The sequence below is a fragment of the Molothrus ater genome, chromosome 7 (genome assembly GCF_012460135.2).
Source record: "Molothrus ater isolate BHLD 08-10-18 breed brown headed cowbird chromosome 7, BPBGC_Mater_1.1, whole genome shotgun sequence".
NCBI classification, from domain to species: domain Eukaryota; kingdom Metazoa; phylum Chordata; class Aves; order Passeriformes; family Icteridae; genus Molothrus; species Molothrus ater.
The window spans coordinates 27,997,542-28,018,233 of NC_050484.2; the positions used below are offsets into that span (position 1 = coordinate 27,997,542).

General features: G+C 38.7%; 1 protein-coding gene across 1 annotated transcript in view; it reads right to left on the reverse strand.

Annotated features, from left to right (window-relative positions):
• MYLK (myosin light chain kinase) overlaps positions 1-20,692 on the reverse strand; it is a 194,065-nt gene that overhangs the window by 128,710 nt on the left and 44,663 nt on the right. Inside the window, exon 2 of the mRNA XM_036386318.1 lies at positions 9,956-10,113. Within this exon, the coding sequence (XP_036242211.1) occupies positions 9,956-10,113 (158 nt within the window). The remainder of the gene's footprint in view (positions 1-9,955; positions 10,114-20,692) is intronic.

Sequence of the window (20,692 nt, forward strand, 5' to 3'; positions counted from 1 at the left end):
TCTGTGTTTCTGTGTCATCTTGCACAAGACAATAAATCTCACCATGCCTTGGTGCCCCACATAAATGTCAAGGAGGTAACAATGATTATTTCCTTTGTTGTTTTGGCTAGAAAGACCATCAGAGAAGGACCCAACTCTACTCTGCCTTTGTATGTGTTAAATACTACAAACAAACACTAGGATTCCAGTTGAATGAGGCTGTTTAAGTGGTACCATGGAATGAGTAGAAATCAATACCATTTGCAATAGTTCTTTAATCTGTACTTCCAAGATTCTATCATAATTTTTCTTCCAGTGCTTTGGCTTTTAGCATAACTTTGTTTTGAAATATTTATATTTGCCTCCCTGCAGAGACAAACTGCTGAGTTTTTCTTTTATAAAGGAACACCAGAATTTATATAGACAAAAAAAAAATCAACCTTAAATATATTGAACTCTTGTTCCAGAGAGTTCACAGAACAGAAAAAAATCTTTATTCACTGTTTGCCAGTATGGGAGTGTGATATAAATGAGTTACATTTGAGACACAAGTTACACTTCATACTGCCATGTGTGTGCAGGTGCTTTTACAAATCTTTTACAAAACAGTGTGCATTGCATTAATATTCTAAGCTTTGCAAAAGCAATTTAAATAATACATGCACCATAAATAAAGGCTTGCTCATGTATTATAGGACATACTGAAGGAATGGCAAACTCTCAAGCCACACAGTTATGATTTGACTCTACCATGCAGCTGGAGGAAAATTACCATTCTCATTCAATGTGAGTTGAGAGAGCACAGAGCTGGATGAAGTAAGTTCAATATGCCATTGCCAACAGGCAAATAATCATGAGCAGAATTATTTAATTTGTCAGTCTTTGCCTCTCCCTTTTCTCTGGGCTCCATGTGCAGCTTGTTGTCATCTTTAAATGAAAAGTTGCAGTTGGAATGCAGTAAGACTTTTAATTAGTGTTTTAGTAAGCTCAGCTGTTGCATTTATAATAAACAGTATATTCCATAGAGTAACATTTACCATAGTATTTTTAAAAATATGCAGACAAGCAGGGGAAACTCAGAAAAATATAAAATAACTTATTTTTCCATTTTGCCTCATTCTTCAAATGAATTACAAAGGTTTCCATCTAAGCAATAAAAAAAATTGCAAAGCTGACTTTGAATTTGTACCAGTTTAGGCCATGGCATTTTCAGAAGACAAAGATTGCTTTGTTCTGTTTGACTACAGGTTTACAACAATGCACTTACTTACAGAGAATAAAACTATCTCCACCATCAAAAAGCCTAGAATTTTAATTTTTTAAAACAAAAATATCCAGGTTTTCACTCTGTCTATTCCTAAAACTCCTCTGAAAAAGAAAGGTCTAAGATCTCTAGAATCTCACTGCAACATATTCTTAATGTGGGATGGCTAGCCTAGAGACCAGGTTACTAACTTGTGAGTCAAAAATGATTTAGCTCCTAACCTACAGCCTGCCTGCTTGGTTCCCTAGAAGAATAAAGTCAACATATTTAGGCAGGTTATTCAAAGCCCTTATACTGGACTAGTCACCCCAGGGACAATCAGTCAGTGGAATGCCTTGATTTTCTGGCTCCAACCAGTGCAGAGCTTTGACATGTAACCTCTGACCCCAAATAGGGGCAGCAGTGGCTCCCCCAGCACTAGCCCAACACTTCAACATCACTCCCATTCCAAAGCTTATTTCCTCAACATAAGAGAAGAACACAAGAGATGTGCATTCACATGGGATGCTGAATTATGAACTGGGATGACTTTTGGCTTAAGAATCATGATCAAGGCAGGTTTGTCCCCAGACACTAAACAATGAACTCTGAAAGCTTAGCTAGAAACATGGATGCTGTTTCAGGCCTCTGCTGGAGATCAGTAAGCTCTAGTGACAAGATAATATCTTACAGACTGAAGGTTAAAAACTGAACTGGAAACCTACAGAGGAACAATCTTGCCTTGCCTACTTTTTCTCCTGACTGTATCTCCTTTGGGATCCTGACCCTGGTTCATAGTTTGCCATGTCTGGGAACATCAGAGCCCTGTTAGAGCACATGGCAGTGCCTGCTGGAGCAGAGCCTGAAGGACTGAGGCCAGTGCAGGGCTGTGGCCAGCTGGTGATGGTGCAGGGCTGTGGCCAGCTGGTGATGGCACAGCCCGTGCACGGCTCCCCTCGGCTCCTGGCTCACGCTCCTCTGGGGAGCAGCCAGCCCTTGCGGCTCCGTGTCAGACAGACAGGTTTCTCCCCCTCATGAATGGGCTGAATTCACAGCAATGTAATTTTCTGTTCAGCATGCATTTAGATACTGGGGAGTCCAAAATTTACATGGAAAAATATTATTTTGTCTGGTTTTGCCCAGTAGGTTTCCAAACTTCATACTATATCCATGAGTGAACAGAGCCAAGTAACATGTCAAAAGCAGAAATTTTTAGCTTTGGAGTCGAGGTGCTAGAGTGAGCATGGACTGAGCAAAACCACAATGAGTAATGATGTGTTTTGATTATAAACCTTCTCCACATGTTGCCTTCTGCAGATTCTGGATGCATAATGCTTGCTGTCTATTAATGACTACTCTCTTTTCCCACAGGGCCAAAGCAGAATTATATTAAAAAGTGTGACCTGGAGTCATTTGGTGCAAATTCTCAAGGACCCATTTAAAGACAGTCAAAAGTCAAAAGCACTCTTTGCTATTTTATGTAGGGTTCTCATTGCTACATATGGCACTGAACCCTTCCCTGACCTTTCTGGTTTCATCAGCCAGATGCAGGCAAGGAGTTTGATGTTCTTTATGACGGCAGAAAGCAAATATATTACTAGTTAGCCAAATGCACATCTGATCATAAACACTCTGTCCTACCTTCAGGGTGAGCTAGAAGAATAAAATTTAAAGCTTTCCAGTTAGAGACATATTTCTGGAAGAAAAAAAATCAACCAAAATTTTTTTACCTCCCTTTTCATACCTCTCACATCAATATAGGCTATTGCAGCACAAGGAAGTCAGCTACTCTCAGTTCTGTTACTAGATCTTTTTTAACTTTCAACTCTATGAGTGTGATAAGAGTCAAAGGCACAATTCCCTAAAAAATCAAGCTTAAAACATCATAATGCTAAGCTGCAGTCATGTTTCATGTACTACTAAGAATGTTTATTTAAATAAGAAAGCACAATGCTACATGAAGAGTTTTACTGCCAGTGGAATCAACCACAACAAAGCCTTCTGCACTGACCCAGAGGAGCAAGGGAGACTAGTCTGGAAAAGATGATGATATTTTTCAAATTAAAAGCAGAACTGAAGAACTTAATGAGACATTGTTGAAATCTGAGAGATTCATGATTAACCATCATGGGACAGAAAACCCAAGAAGAATTATAATGACTGCTTCTACTCTGACCTACATGGATTCAGTCTCTGGGCATCTCCTTGTTCAGCTATTTAGGATATGCTGATCAGCTGTTTTTCTCTTTGGAAATACATAGATTTGAGCTACTTCTTTTTCAGATACATGTATATTATCAACCCTAAACAGTGGACTTTATGATTAGTCATGACATTTAGTCCATCCTTATTTTTCTTAAAGACTGAACCTCTTTTACACCACCATATAATATTTTGTCTCCTTTTCCTCAGCAAACTTGTCAATAATTTAGAATTTGGGTTGGTTGTTTGTTTTTTTTTTTTTAATTTCTGTTAAATGACTATAGAAAAATAGCAAGTCCAGAAATCTCTGCTAATGAAGTAAATTTTCTCAAAATCAACCCTAGGGACGTCCCTATGGATAAATTATATGGAAACTCTTTTCCTCTTTAGCAAACACAAAGTCATGCTTTCAAACAACACACTACAGTAGTGGGTGGTCACAAAAAAAACTCAAAGTTACTTAAAATAAACTTGTCAGAGTCAACCATTAAAGCAAACTGGGGGCAGGTAGATGCAATGAAATCACACAGGCTTTTACTGTCAGCTTTGTCATGTGATTTTAATTGCTTCCACCTAAAAATACAAAATATTTAGAAACACATTAAAGAAAAAGTAAAGAAATAAAGAAAGTGGTGATCAAAAGCAGCACAAATATGTAGTCTGACTTCAGCTAAAACAACACTGGTTTGGGTAGATATTAAAGAAAATAATACAAGATTCTCTTTAATTCCATATGTACATTAGTTGGAGTGTTTTAAAAAACTTCTATTATTATTACCATCACAGTTATTATAATTTTTTTTATATTCCTTGAATTACAGCAGTTCCTACCACAACAATCAAAAATAGGGAGCCAATCTTTCTGGCACTGCATGGAGCTGAACTCCTGTCACCAGCTGGTAGTAGATAAGCAATTAAAGTGGGAAAGGAGACAGAAAGCAAATAGAAAAATAAATGTGATAGGATCAAAAAGCACATTTCTTCCACAGTTGGGAGGTGGTGGATTACTGAACACTCGCTCAATTATACAAAATAATAAAACCGACCCTGAGAAAAGACAACTCAGAACAGGGATGTATGTATGTTCACTGTTCCCCAGTCATGGCCTCTTTCCTGTGTAGAAATTTTGTCTGGATGGAATTGAGGATATTCAGCATTGTCTAGAATTTCTGAACATCTGGCAGATTGAAAAAAAAAAAAACCTCTGCAAAAGGTCTGACCAAACTTCGCTGCCAAATATCCAGAAATATTGGCTGTGGCCTGAGCACATGCACAGATCAGCTGCAGGGGACAGTGTTTTAAGTCCAGCACTAAAGAGCATCATCAGATGCTCTGCACAAGAAATGCTTAAATACTTCTACCAGGGAAATCCTGAGTATAGTTATGATGGCCACAGTTGACAGGGAGACAGATGTGGAGAGACAGAAGTGGAGCTCATGGGCCTCCACTCCTGACTAAGACCTAGAAATTTCTTGAGCAGCAACTTGAACACTTACAATTTTTCTAAAGGATGTATCATTTGCAAGGCAAGGAAAATGGGCATCAACACATGGGTGCTTGTGTCAGTTGATGAAAGGAAGTGTGTTTAAATAATTCTGGGTGTAGGTGACACTGTGTGGGGAACTCCTTTTGACTGAATCCCACCTTAACCACTTCCCAGCAGAGCAGCCATTTTCATTTGGCCTCATGTAAAGCTGACACTGTTTCCATATGCCAATATAGAGTTACAGAGTTAAAAAAACCAAATAAAACAATGCATGCGTTGCTCATGAGAACATGTATGTGGTGAGTGAATATGATGGGACGTCGATTACACCAAGGAAGAAGACACAGCAGTAGAAGATGCAAACAGAAACCAGCATGCCATAAGCTGCTCACAGCCACCCTCTGTGTTTATTTTTGTGGTTTTGGGGTTTTTTCTTTTATTTCAGCTGTCTATACCTTGTGCCTAACACAAAATGTCTAAGTAACTTCTCAATGCACCACATTTTTCCCAAGAATGCTCCAGTGATACCTGGAAAGGAAGACCAAATAAAATCCACAGGCAAGTTGAAAACTTTTTTAATTCTTTCCCCTTCAGAACATGCCTCAGTGTTTCATATCAGGTTTCTGGGAGTATCACACTATCAGCACAAGTCCTCTCACAGCACTTACTTCCATCAGACAACTGTCTCCCATGAAAACATGGGTCTCTCCTGAATTTCTTCCCTTATAAGGTTCAGAACAGGCATCCCTCCAGAAAGCACAGATCCAAAGCCACTGGCAGCTTCATGCATTGAACTGCCCAGTACATTTTGTAACAGCAAATATCTCAGGCCAACAGCAAGATGTGCCATGTCATCATCCTCTGCCATTACATGGGCTCCTCTCTGATCCTGTCATCTGAAATCCAGGCATGTGGTGTAATTAAGGCATTTTTCTGGAGAGCCTGCTGACTGAGGATTGGAAATGGCACACACACTGCTGCCTTGAGACCAAATCTAAGGGAAGATACCAAAGGTTTTGCCATGCCTAGCTCGTGCTATGCGTGTAACACATACCGCAGTAAAAAAAAAAAAATAGGTTAAAATTAGTTTTAACATTAGTGGGTAGTTGAAAGAATTTATAAATGCTGTGGGAGTGTTTAACACAGTCTTCATTCTTGTAGAGGTTCCCTACTCTTTACCTCTTAAAACACTGCAGAAATGGGTCTCCTCTCTATCCCAGAATAGATGGCAGAATCACTGCTGATCTTCCCACTGCCTCTTGTTTTTACTGCCTGATCCCAATTCATTTCTTCAGGTGTGTTTTTCTAAACAGTACCTGTGCAACCACCAGCAGCAAAAGCAACTGTACATCATTGGACTTAACTGATTCAAACAGATTCAACAGCAGGGTTGTAAAAGAACAACCAGAAAGCACATTAAAAGTGTAGGATTTGACATTGACCTGGCTTGCCTTAAAATTTACCATCCAGCTCCTTACCTGGAGGGTGATGGGAGGGGAAGGGCAGAACAGTCACTACTCAATGGGCACCAAGCTGAATTTAGTACCCCAACACCTACTCAAACCATGAGCTCCATGAGATCTAGCTCCCTGGGATTAGAATACCAGACAGATTTAGTAGTTCGATATCTTGGTTCTGGCAATGGACCATGTATGATGGCCCACGTGAAGCAGAAAAACCACCCATACTGCACTGTTGCCAACTGTACAATGCTTTGTCCAAGGAGGAAAGCTCTTGCCTGACCACTAGGCAATGGGTTTGTGGTCTGTAGAACATTTGGCTGTTCCTCCCAAGCAGAGTTATAGCACAAGTATTTTTTTAGGCTCATAAAATTAATGACCATCAATATTATACATGTGCAAATAAGGCAGGTTAAGGGCTTGCTGCAATCAAATGCACAAGTTAACATCCAGTGTTCAATACAATCCAGAAAGAAGGAGCTTAAAACAAAGCCTGGTAACATTTTGGTCTTCTTTTCCAGGAGTGTCTTAAAGGTTCTGACAACGAGCTAAAATGCCTTAACACAGGGCACAAGATTACTGCCTTGAGCTGCTCACCTCACACATGGTGTGCCATTGAAGAACAGCTTATTAACCCAGTCCTAAAAAGTTGTGAACATACAACACAGTTTCACAATTTTCTGGGGTGGTTTGCCTAAAAATCACCTCAGCAATTTATTGATGAACAAGTGAGATGTCCATCCAGATCTTTGGGGAGTATCTAGTGAAAGTAACCATGGCTTTGCATTACTGTTTCCACTCTGTGTTCCAAGACAAAGTAATACTCATACTCTTGAAAGATAATGATTTAAATTTCTATGCTAAGATGCCACTAGAAAACTGAGATCTGCAGTCAGATATAAATAAACTTCCTGAAATTTTAGTAAGAAAATCAGGGTGGTAGTTGAAGGAACAGGGAAATAATAAAAATAAAATCCCATTAAAGGAAGCCCCAGTTTCTTTCTACCTCAAATTTCCTACATTTATGGGCTATTTCTCAATTTCTGCACTCTCTTTGATCTTGAATTTCACACAACTTATCTAATAATGCCGCTGGAAAGAAAACCAACAAATTTAATTCTGGGGCCCTCTCTTCCTTGTTCACTTAATGAGAATACAGGATCATCACAATATCAGATTTATATCCTGTCTTGGATTCTAAAAATATTTGTTCTTTCTGATAAGATCAATTCCACTGCAAAGAAACCCTTTGAAGAAAAGCTCCTGTCTAGCCATTTAAAAAACTTTTTATTTTTATTTAGCCTGAGTCTGGTTTAATATTTATACTGCAACAACATATCATAACATCTGTAGCCTAGATAGGTTTTCCAGGATAGAAAAAACTAAGTACGTTGAGTAGCTTCTATTACTAAATCTTAATAAATTGTTTTTGTTAAGATTGTCCTTCTGAACCTGTTTTTCTGAACAGGTCAACTGTCCTTCTGAAACTCTGGAATATTAAATGGCAGAAGAAGCAACATTGTATTACCCAGCTGAAGATGGAGCCAGATGTTAACAGCTGTGCAGGCTCCTGCAGCTGTTCAGCCACAGCACCTTTCAAAAGGGGCTGCTGTGTTCCCCCTCACTTTGCCCCTGTTACTACAGTAAGAGCACAAACAAAATACTAATGCTGTCACCCCCACTTTAAGTATGGAAAATTAAAGGTTTTGGCTACGGTCATATACTGAACTGCCAGAAGAGATATTTAGATTTTTCATCAAGTAAGTCCAAGCCAGGACTTCAATCAAAGTTTTGTTCCTTCAAGGAAATTAAACTTGACAGTTTAATTAGTATTGAATTTGTGTATTTTTTTCCAAGCTACTAAAAAAACCCCTCAGACTTCACCCTTCCAGTCTTCAAAGTGGCTTTAAAAACAGGATATGCATCCCTGGAAAATTAACACTTTAAAACCAGATATAAAATAAATGTAAAGCAGTGATGGCACTCTAGCTTGTAGGTCATTATATTTTACAATTGTTTCCATTTGACTTAAATAATAAAAATTCTGCAGAGTGCAATAAAAACTGGAAATATGCCACTTGAGCTTTTAATTAGGAAACATGAGAACTATAAAACCAAATCTTAGCACATGCTTCAACTTTGATTTCACTGAATTATTACTGCAGCGTAGCCTGGAAGAACCAGTTGGAGTTAGAACAGCCTTGTACACAGGTGTCACATGGAGAAAGTAGAAACACGCTGCCATTTTCCTACTGTATTTGCAACAAGGTGAAACAATGACAGGAATAAAAAATAAGACATAAAGAGTAAGAACAGAAGTGCTCATGGCGACTGGCCAACATCATACACACAAAGAATTTTTGACTGGTGCCTTAAAATCATCTAAAAGTAAGCAAATTTTAAAAAAATCTTGAAGGTTTGGTAAAACCTGTTCTTTGTTTTAAGCACTTTATTGAAATTTGCTTTGTATGAAAAATGCCACCTTTTCTTCAAAAAGTCAAGTCTAACCATGTGTTCTGAGTCTTGTTTCAGCACTTCAAAATTAATATACTGCAAAACCTGCTTTCCTACACAGTTCCTGTTGAAAAATCCCAGTTCCTGTCCTGGTCTTACATAAACAAGTAAGATAAATATCAGATGCCCTCTACCGGCCCTGTGTTTAAGTTAGAGTTTCAGAAGTTAAGAATTTCCCAAATTCCTTCTAGCCCTTGCTTTTGTTACAGTAGGGTTGCAGTTTCCTGCCTGTGTCAGACGAGTCCCACCACTTCAAAGACTGAAAGTGCAGTCAGTTTGATGGTGCAGCTGTCAGCGTGCAATCAGAGCGTGACACGAACCAAAGGAAGCTGAAAGGACGGGGAGGGAAAGCTCACAGCTCCAGGAAAAAGAACTGGGTTAAGGGAGGAGAAAGGAAGATAGCTAGAACAAGGATGAATACATACCAGGATTGACACATGAAAGAAATATGGAATTGTGCCAGGATGCACAATTCAAGATCTCAAACACGAGGGGAATGGGGGATACACACCCCACTACACAGCCTTTTAAACCCTTTGAGTTAGCAAGTTTTCCTGAACAAATCAGTCTTTACTCTGAAAATGCTCTTCTTTTTTTTTAAGTTAAGAACACCTATGGCAGGCAGTGCAGACACTGAACTATCACAGCACTCGTTGCAGATTCCTCCCTTGCTGCAGCAGGGTTAGATATGTGTCACGCATGAAGCCTCATGAATGGGCAGATATTTGGGATGCAGGGATGTGAATGTGCAGTAGGAGAATATGTAGAATTGCAGTAAGGGGACATGCTGACTAGAGACAGCCCTTGAAGCAGTTTCTCACTGATAATAACCTCAGTTCTCTGCATGCTCAACAAGGCTACACTTGGCAATGCTCAGGCTCTGCAACACTCTCCTCTACACAGAAACAGACCTGTAATGCTGCTCCCTCCCCAAGAGGGTAAACACTGGTGTATTCTTCTTCAGTAAAGGTCCCATATTGCAGAGGCAACTTCACTACTTTTGCAGCCCCCTAGATAGCTTCAGGAGAGGGCAAAACCCAATGCAGAAGCTCTCCATTGTCTGTTTCTTACCTTCCCCTCAAACCTGGCGGTGGCTCCCAGCTGCACGCGGATATTGCGAGGAGGAAGAGTAAATGCTGGTGCTTCAGCAGGGACAGGCGGGCTGAGTGTCAGGGAGGTTTTGGAGACTCGAGTAGATGTCACCAGTTTCACATCCCCCATGATGTGGACTGCAAAAGAGAAACAAGTTATATGGTTATTATGGGAATTAGGATGTTTAATTACCTTTCTGACAGAACCAACTAGGAATCAGACCAGGGACGGGTTCTGTATGCGTGCTGTACTTGTGTACATGGCAGGATCTTCAGCCTAAGGTGGGCAAGGTGTTATTTTCTGGGAGGGGAACTGAGACCCAGGAATGGTGCCTGTGGCCACTGTTGTGGTCAGGGTCACAGTCTTGAAGTGAACTCAGCTTGAACTTTCCAGTCCCAGGCCAGAGCCTTAACCAAGAAGTCATCCTTTACAACTGCACTAAAAGGTAATAACTTATTTCAGGAGGATATTTTCATACCATGACTTTGATTTTCCTGGCCTGGAATACAACAAAATCAGTAAGCCTCAAAAGTGAGCCAGTGTTAAACAAGTACTTATGAAATAAAGAGACCTCTGTTTGCACTGGATTTTAGTTGCAAGCGGGAATGTGGAAAATCTGATTTTTCATACCAAGCTTTCAAGATCTTAAGAAATATCTGGATATCTCCCTGCAAAGTACTGCTAGTACAGAACAAATGCTTTTGCAGAAATTCAAAGTCTTTACTGCAAATCATTCTTACAGCACATAAACTAGTAAAATAGCATGGAAACCAAATTTCATAATGCTACAAGAATGGCATTTTAGAGAACTATTTGCAGTTATCTGCTTCAGAAGAAATTCTTCTGCTGAACAGTTCATATTTCCCAAGAAAAAGCAAAAATTACTGTATTTTTTAAAAGTAAAATTTCATGGCTTTCAGGAAAAAAAGTAGTAGCTGACCCTAGTACTAATTCCTTGAATTTTATATGTAAATTAGAAGACAACTGTAAAATGTGTATTTAATAGACAAGTTTAACAAAGAAAAAACCTGAGAAATTACTCAACCACTGATAAGTCATGTTAAACCAATGAAAATACTGGACTTCTGATCTTAATCCTCTGTCACACATACCAATCTGTGATGGACTAGGTATCTATTAATCTGATTCTGACAAAAGTTGCAATTAACAATACTTGACTAAACAGCGAAACTTCAATTTGAACAAGAGAAAAATCAATTAAATTAAGGCCACATTATTTTTGACTGTATGAAGCATACTCTTCCTAGAACAGGCTGCAGTTATCTACAGAGCAGGGGAACAGAAAACTCATTCATTTCCAAACAGGACTTACACTTCAATGCCACATGTATGCACCTGGAAACCCAGTCTGAGAATTGTTTTCCATAGAACATACCTGACATGTTTCATCAACAAACAGAAACGCCTTCTCTAAGTTTATACAAAACAGTTTAAGAGGGCAGCTCTTCTCACAGAAGATATTAGTCTAAAAGTTACATATTTCATCTGAGTTTTTTCTCCCTCACAGCCAACTGAGAGAAAGAGGCACCTCCAGAAAGTGTTTTGGTCTAAGGTGTGGAGCCACAGAGCTTTGTGCTTCACTGCATAAACCTGTCAGGAACCACAGTTTAGAAAGCAAATCATTTGAGATATTGGATAAATTATGTACACAGGTTTTCAAATAATGCTTGGAGTCTCCTTCCTCATTCATAAGAACACAGATTCTGTGGACTTCAGATTTCTTCTGGCATAGTGCTCTGTTAGCATTTCTGTATATTGACAACAAAACCCCCACAAAATCCTCTAGTGTTTCAAGCATTTGAATTGCCGAGGTCAATACAGAAATGGGATAAAGATTATTTCCTAACCATGATGTAGAGCTTCAAACTGAGAAATTCTGCCTTCATTTCCAGAAGTTAAACTTGCAGTGAATGTCTGTATTGACACATAGTCACTTGAGAGCCCAGCATAAGTCTCCCTTTCCAGTATAAGCATCTTTTTAAAACACACACAGGAAAACAAAATAAAAATCTTTGTACTTTAAAGAATTATGTGAAATCACAATATCATCTAAATAAGAAAGAAAGTGATTGCATTTCCAAAGACACAAGATGAAATCAAAGCCTTGCTTCTCTTCTAACAAATGTACTTAGTACCTGAAGGGACAAACAGTGAAAGTCTCTCACAGCTACAGTCACTGCAATAAACAACAATTTCCCTGAAAAAGAGGAAGAATGACTTGTTCAACTAATTGTTCTTTCATTAGTGACAAGGCTCCAAATTCAGTTCTCCATTCAGCTAAAACCACAATTTATGCCAGTGGACTTTCAATCAACTACATTGCTATAAACTGCTGCCTACTGAGTCCGTATCTGCCAGCACATTTCAAAAATTTATTTTGCATTTCAGATGAATACCCAACTTTTTAAGTAATCAATCTTCCCACGTGTCTTTCTCCCCTTCTAATATGCACCTTTCCACAGCATACTAATGCCAGTATTTGCAATGTCTCCACTACTAAAAACCTGCAATAAAATTTTCAGATCACTAGTAGTGACAATAATGTGCTAGGTATAATGTAGATGGTATGAAAATATTTTATTGTCAGGAGGCACTAGAATGCAACACAATCTAAGCTGCAGTGAAGCTGCAATACAAACCATAAGAGGCCAGTAACAAAACATCTCTTACCCCACACATCTGTACTGACTTTGCAGAGTGTTTACATGACAAAACAGCATCAGAGAAAGCATATGTCACCTAAATGTTGCTTCAAAAATTATGTTGTAAGGGAAGTAAAACTGAAAACAAAGCTAAACCAAACAGCCAACACCCAGAATCCAATCCAAACAATGTTCACACATGCAAAGAGCACTCCACTTTGGTCAGTGCCACTGCAATGGCTGAAAAGAGCTAGAGGGGAAATTACAGGTACTACAGCTGCTCACAGGACCCCTGCAGGGACAAAATGCTCAAGTTTCTGTACTTAGGTACAATGCACTGCTGTCACTGTCACAGGGTGACTGTGGCATGGAAATGGATATGGTACCAAGTGCCTGAAACAGCCACTGGCACGTGGCTGGAAAATACACAACACTCAACATCCACTCATCCTCCAAGCATCACTGGGCTCAGGTATGCACTGGACAAACAATACTGTGGATAAAGTCCAACTCCAACCTCTACACAAAATGAAATGAAAGGAACAAAGAAAGAAGAAAGAAAGAAACAGTGTAGAAGGAAGTAAAAAGAAAGAAAAAAAAAGAAACCCTGAACAATTAAGCCACTGTTGCTGGTCAAGTTACACTTGTATTGCATGTTGGTAAGGACAAAAACTATGGACAAATTGTTGTGTAGTATAGTGAGACTGTAAAGAATAAAGACATAGCTAGTCTTTTTCATAAGAACATCTTGCAAAGATTTAAGCTTTTTCTAAATAAAGTGTCTAAAAAGGGTTGAATTTACAAATTAAATACTAGCTCAAATCAGCACAAGCAGTTTTCTAGCAACATAAGCCTCTAATTAGCCACATTTAGCAGTCTGACTTTAATTAACTATGGATGCTTCTAGTAAATAATTAGGAAGTATCCTTTTACAGCTTAGAGGATGTTTAACAATTCTGTTCCCAAACAAATAACTAATTCCATGTTGTACAGTCTGGTGTTACTAGGGAACTACCATGTCCAAATATTTTAAAGAAATAATGTTCCAGAGAACAAATCTTGTTCAAGCTCACAATTTGACAGACAGGAAGAAAGCACGCACTTAAAAGCCATGAACATGTGTCTGATATTTTTTTTCTTTTATTTAAGCAACTCTGTAGAATATGAATATGCCTAAAATACTTTTCTTAGGAGTTTCTTGCTTGCTCCAGCTTGCTCCTGAATCAGATTGTAAGGATGCTACATCAACTCCTAACATTTGATCTCACATGCTGTGCACACCTAGACTATAGTCTTTAAACAAAACCAACTGTAACTGAAGTTGCAATGCTAACATTGTGGTATTAAAACATAGAAGAAAACCACCATGCAAATGCTGGTCTGTAGAGTAGTGATGTGGTTAGACAGCATTTCTAATCTGGATTTTTTTTTTTTATTCTTAATCCTCTCTAAAAAGCACATAAATCCTTACAAATTCTCACAGTGTGCCCTCTAATCTTTCTAATACCAAAGCAGACTAATGTGTTTCAAGCATTTTCTGCTGGGAACAAATCTCTTGTCACTCAATACTCTACTCCCAAAAATAAACCCAAAAAAGCAAACACTAAGAAATCCATCTAATAGATTTTTTCCTCCTCCACTTATTTTATAAAAGTAAATACTTACCATCAGCTTCCTACATAACCATTTAATTATACCAATTTCCTTTCACCAAGTCCTTCTTCCGAGGCAGGAGAAAAATGAGCTGCAGAGAGTGCCTGTGTGTGTGTGTGTGTGTGTATGAGAGAGCGAGCTCAGGCAAGTGAGAGGAAACCAGAGCTGCCAGCGGAAAAACCTTTATTTGACTTACTGATATTGCAACGCTACACTGAGAAGCACATTTTCACTTGGTCCAGCTATTCTGTTCTGTTAGTCAGACTGGATTCAATAACCCCCCAACCATCTCTGAAATCTGGATACAACCTTTTGAGTGCTTTAAAAATGCGAGCTAAAGGACAGACAGCCCTGGGGTTGGAGCATTTGTCTGCTGTTTGGGAGTCCTGGTTGAATTCCCTGCTCCATAATGGGCTGCCTGCATGACCTCAGGCGAGTCACTAAGCCTCTCTTTTGCCATGGCTCCCCATTTGTAAAGTGGGGATTATTGTACTTCCTTACCACAAAGAAGTGCTGTGAGGATAACTATATTAAAGGGTGGGAGCCAGGCTACAGTAAAGGACCACGTAAATAGAACAACTAGCAAAAGGCACAAAATTACCATAAACTTACAGGAAGCTGGATCTCATTATACCTTTCCTTTTTTTAAATCAGTTGGGGGTGTTTTTTTTTAAAGCACATATTTTAAAACACTGGATACAGTTTATTCCCTTACACAGATCACTGAACTCAGACTTTTGCCAGGGATTAAATGCTATCTATTATGCTTTAAAATCTTCAGTATTTAAATTAAGGGGTTTTTTTCTATTCTAAACCTGCTTGCTTTTCCCCTTCTCACACAGTTTATTTCCTTTCTGACAGATTCTTTTTTACCAAAGGACTAACATGCACAAGGACTGACATGTGGTTGCCATATTTCTGCACAAATCTATAACTTAACATGTTCTCCCCTGAACTGCAGACACGAATTTTTGCATTCATATGACTTGTGCCTATCTTTTCAGTCTTGCCCTACAAGACCACACAAGGAAGTATCCTGCCTTCTGTCAGCTACTGATACTCAAGAAAGAGCATGTAGGAAGAACAATAAACCATAAAGGATCAGCAAAGGTTATAAATTCGTGTGTCATTTTAGCAGAGGGGTAGAGGCTGGAAGCTGGGATAAGCAGGGGAGTTGGAATGCCACCAGTCATGGCCATGCTGTTCTGGGCAGCTTCTCCTTCAGACACAGGAAACTGTAACAGGAACTGGGCTCTATAGGAACAGGATTATGATGCTGCAAGTAAGACTAATTTGAACTGAAAACAATGCAAGTGAAAGTATTTTTCTTTCTTGAGGAGATAATAGGATACTGCCCACAAATCATTCTTTTTGGGATGTTCAGATCTTGTGCCTGTGCTCTGCTATTAGTAGGTCTTTCTAAGTGTTGTGGTCAAGCAGAACCTGAATGTGTCCTCACACTATAGGAGTAAGAGAGATTTCCCATCAGTTCTGACTTGACTAAGGTGTCTTCCTCTGTTGCCTCATCAATATGTTGCTTGTTCTCTACAAACCTGGTTTTTAGAAAAGTCAGTTTGTCAAAAAAAAAAAAAAAAATAGGAATTTTCAACCCAGACTCCTAAATGTCCTAACTTTTTCCCAGTAAAATTTGATACTACTGTTAGACATCACAGTAGGAGCAGGATGAGATGCCAAATCTTCATGCACAACTCCATGATCCAAAAGTTTTGCAAACTAAAGTTTTGGCAAATGTGTGTAAAATCCTTGAGTGTGTTCCCACAATATGCTTTTGCATAACTGACCCACACAAAATGAGAATTACAGATCAAGTGGGAATTTGTGCTAAAGCTTAGACTCAGTAAAGTGACAGCAAAAATATTCCAAACTAAGTCACAATTTGATTTGTGACAATCACTTCATAGATTTTCCCAGAAGCAAGTTCTTCAAATCCCATAATTTCAGTGCCTTGAATTTCACATTCAGCACATCAGCCATGAGGCTTTGCATCAGCATAACTCTTGTCCATACACAGAAAAAGGAAAGAACAGGTTCAAACAGTTCCAGGTCTCTTTTTAACAAAATATTATTGCAGCCCCTATGTTCCATTCTGAAATAATAAAATTTTCCAGGATGTTTCAAATACTGAAATACTGTTAAGCTCTCATGTAGCTGCATGTGAGATTCTGATAGGGTTTGAGGTATGAAATACAGAAGGAGCTTTCTGAAATGAAGTGAGGCCATTTTTTTTAATGCTGCTATGTATGATATCTTCTAGGAGTTTGGCCTCCTAACTAGTGTTAGAGATGAGAGGTGTTCTGTGGCAGATTTCCTTTATTCTATGTCTTGGGTATCCTTCCAAGAAGTACAACTAGTCCTGTATACTTTTCCAAGTGATGTTCAATTGATTAGTTTTTGTTGAATTTGCAAATCACAAATCTGCCTAATCAATAAACTTTTTGCTTTTATTATATTTGCACAACTAATGTAGCATGGACATCAAACTGAAATCGTTTCCATGGTAAAATGGCATAGAAGAGTGAGGAGTTTCATCCTGATCTTATGTAAAATAATATCTCAAGATGATGCTAAGTGACATACATTTATTTAAAGCCAGGATTATTAAAGGACAAGGATGGGAGTAAAAATCTTGGTTTATAAAACCCTGTAAGAAAACAAACAAATGAAATATCACCCCCATTCTTTTAAAGGAAAATCATGCCCTCCATACAAGTCTATGCTGACTAGAAAATATTCACTAATGATGATGACTTTCTTCTAATTACAAACGGTTGTAAATTTTCCTCAATTTCCTCTAATTTTCCTCAATTTATCAGTGCTACTTAGGGTACCAAATAAAGATACCATGCCCAGTGGATCTGTACAAATTTCTAACTTCACTTACTCTCAGAAGTTCATGCGGCTGCAATGGAATGTCTAACATGAGACCTGATGTTTGCCCTTGAACAATTATACCTTAAAGATTTCTTGATAAATTAAAGCAGCTGCAAAGGGTATTTCAGGTGCAAGGAAGGGTGCAGAAATATAAAGAAAAGTGAGAAATAAATGTGTACCTTTGATAACATAGAACCATCCTGATTAAAAACAGATATGCTACATTATTCAATTATTCCATAACCACTGAGCATTAAACTGTAGGAAAGAGCACACCCACTACAAAGCAGCTGAACATGTCTTAAAAGAATGCAATGACATTTGAAGACTCAGGTTTAATTTGAAACATCAGATTAAGAAGTAGTAAATCAAGGGAGACCACAAGAAACAGCTTCTTTGCAGTCATTATCTTGGAAGAAATATGAGTAGCTAAATGTGACATGCATTGGGCAGGTTCAGTACAGCATCCATACCTAAGAACTGTTTTATAGCAGCAAATTGAAGCCAGAGGGAAGCCCAGACGGCAAACGGGATGCAAGTTGGGCTTGTTCTTGCTGATTCCAAAGGGGCTTCCTGTAGAACCACTCTGGGAAGAGTAATTCAATCTCACTTCAAAACCTCCCACAATTCTAGTTTGTAAGCAACATTTAAAAAGGGAGGGCAAAGAAAAAGGCAAGATCACCAGAAATGTTTTCAGTGTACTAAGCAGCAGGTCACTGCCACTAAAATTCTACTGATTTTCCTTTAAAGAATCATTTCTAGTACTCAATATATACCAAAACCCAAATACTTTGTCTAGAGAAGGTTTGGACTAAAAAATCTCAATCTGAATTTCATCACTGACAGCTGATCTCATAAAGGATCAAACTTCTAGTAACACCATTCATAGTCCTTAAAGAAGGATTTTCAGAATATGCACAACATGCACTTAGAGTTTCTGAAGGGAGATTGCACCAGGCCTCATCTTACCAATAAACCTTTGTGTTTAATTTGTGTCATGTATCTTGTGCTTGACAAGTACAGAATAACTGGTACAAGCTGGTGTTTATGATAGACACACAAATGTGACAAAGACCATCCAAAATTCAGGGACACTTCAGGGTGGGGGTATGACCTTGATCATTGAACAGCAGCATGTAGACTAGTAACCTGTTTTTTGCAGGAAGGAAAACAATTTTCCCAGTACTATGCTGCCTTTCAGGACATAAAGTGATGCAAGCAGCAGGGAAACCACTAGGAAGATATTTGTTTCAGGTCATCCTCTCACAGCAGGTGGAATTTGCACTGTTTCTCCACAACTTCTATGTGTCACCAGTGACTGAGCACCACAGAACACCTGAGCATCATCTGGGAAACCCAGATGAGAATGTATTTAAGAGAACTTGCACAAAACATTTGGAAAAGGGGCTCTTTAAACCATCTTGAAATGCAACTTGCAATTATAGAATAATTTTCAGTGCCAGTGGATGTGAAGCTTGTTAATTTAAGCTGACAGTAGCATGAAGTTTCAAGTACATAAGATAGATTTGAACTACAGGTCTGGCTTCAGACCTTTACACTCAACATACACAAGTCCAACAATACTGCTTTGCTAGCATTTAAACACCACCTTCCATTAAAGCCCCTTAGATGCAATTTTTTATATATTGACTCAGTACTCAGGAAGAAAAATGATTCAGTGCTTCAATAATTTAGTCTAGGATTATCGAGATGGGAGATTGTAAAAGAAAATGTAAAAACAAAATCTCAAAGAACCAAGGGCGGGATAAAAGAATTTGACTTCTAAAATAAAAGTCTTATTTCCTGTTTATTTGGCATGGTACTTCCTTCTAGCTGAGTGCAGGTTTCAGCAAGACTTCTAGCAGGGCTGACAAGTTTTATTCTGGTGCACATTAGCATGGGACAAGTTTTGAGAGGTTTGCCTACCCTTTGATTTAAATAAAAAGTTTTTCTGTAAAAGCCCTATTGTTGCGATGTCTTAAAGGTGGCGGAAAGTTAGGCTAAATCAGCATATTACAGTGAAATTTCTGTTGGTTTGGGTTTTTTCAGGTTCCACATTTCAAAGAGTTACCACATTAACTTTCCTTGATGCTGATGCTGCAGGTGGTCAACTGCTGTTGCCGGTTTCCAAGCCAGTAGGGCCATAAGACTGCAGGAAAGGTGAGTCATGGAAGATTAGTGGTTCATAAACCACAGAATATTTAGCCTCTAAATTTTGCTTTATCCTTTAGTTTCAAATATGTCCAGAACTCAAAAAAACAAAGACAGACCCAAGTCTGCCAAGTTCTAAACCATTTGGGAAAATGAACACATGTACTTTACTGGCTGAGGTGTGTGAACCCTGGGGTAACATTGGAAAGAAACCTGTTGACTTCAGCCAGAGATAGACAGGGCCATGGATAAACACCACTAAGTTTCAAATTATATTGCAAATACTTAATACTAAAGGAATTAGTTCTTCATTTGAAAGAGCCACTGGTCCTCCACGCTGAGATACTCTGCACAAGGCCAAATTCTGAGCTGCCTTCTACTCTAGAAGACCCATTAACTGTCAGCAGAAAACCCAGAGCCTAAGCTCTCCTGCAGGTTTATTTTTTCTGGAAAGAGAAGCTTTTTGCATGCATGCAAACCAGCATACTCCAATAATCACTGGGTATACATCAATCCTTAACAATGTATTTGGCACTGTAAATTAAAGAGAAATCACCTTGCACAAAAAGTTAGAACCTTGGTGTGAGATGGGGCTATACAATGATAGCTCCTAAACTTTTCTGCAGGGAAAACTTCAGGATAATACAATGTCTATCAGAGAGAACAGTTGGTCCACAACACCCACATCTCTCATCTGACACAGGACATCTTCCTGTGATCTTCTTCCCATTTGTATTCACAGGCAGATGGAAGTGAAACCTTTAAGAGTGTCACTCCAAGAGAGCTATAACAGAGATCAAGAAGATTAAGCACTCTTCTGATGATGAAATGTGAACCCCTACATGCATCCTTCAAGCTGGGGATTTCTTTCCCCTTTACCTCTACTGTCCAGATTTTAGCAATGATGTAACCAAACAAGAGGAACTCCTAACACTGAAGCCATCTGTCTCTCTTCTCACAGATAGTAAGGTTTCACATTCAGTGCTACCTGCTGCATTTCAAGCCTAAACCACCTCAGACTTCAGAAAAAACTGAACAAAAATGGCAGCATTTTTACAAATTCTTAAACAGAATAATTCCCCATAAGGGCCCCATTAGGTGAAGTTAAGGTGGTAATTATTTTCAAACAATTAAAAGCTTGCTACAAAGCAAATGAATACAAATTTAATCTCAATGTACATAGGAAATACGTGTGAAGTCATAAACTTTTAATTGTACCATTCAGACATGGGAAAAAGTTTAGTAATTAAGAATTTAAGAACTCCTGGAAGAGATTGCTCCAGGAGTCTGTGGAGTCTTCAGTGCTGGCAGTCATACAAATGTCTGTCAGGACTGACACATACAGTTGATTAAGCCT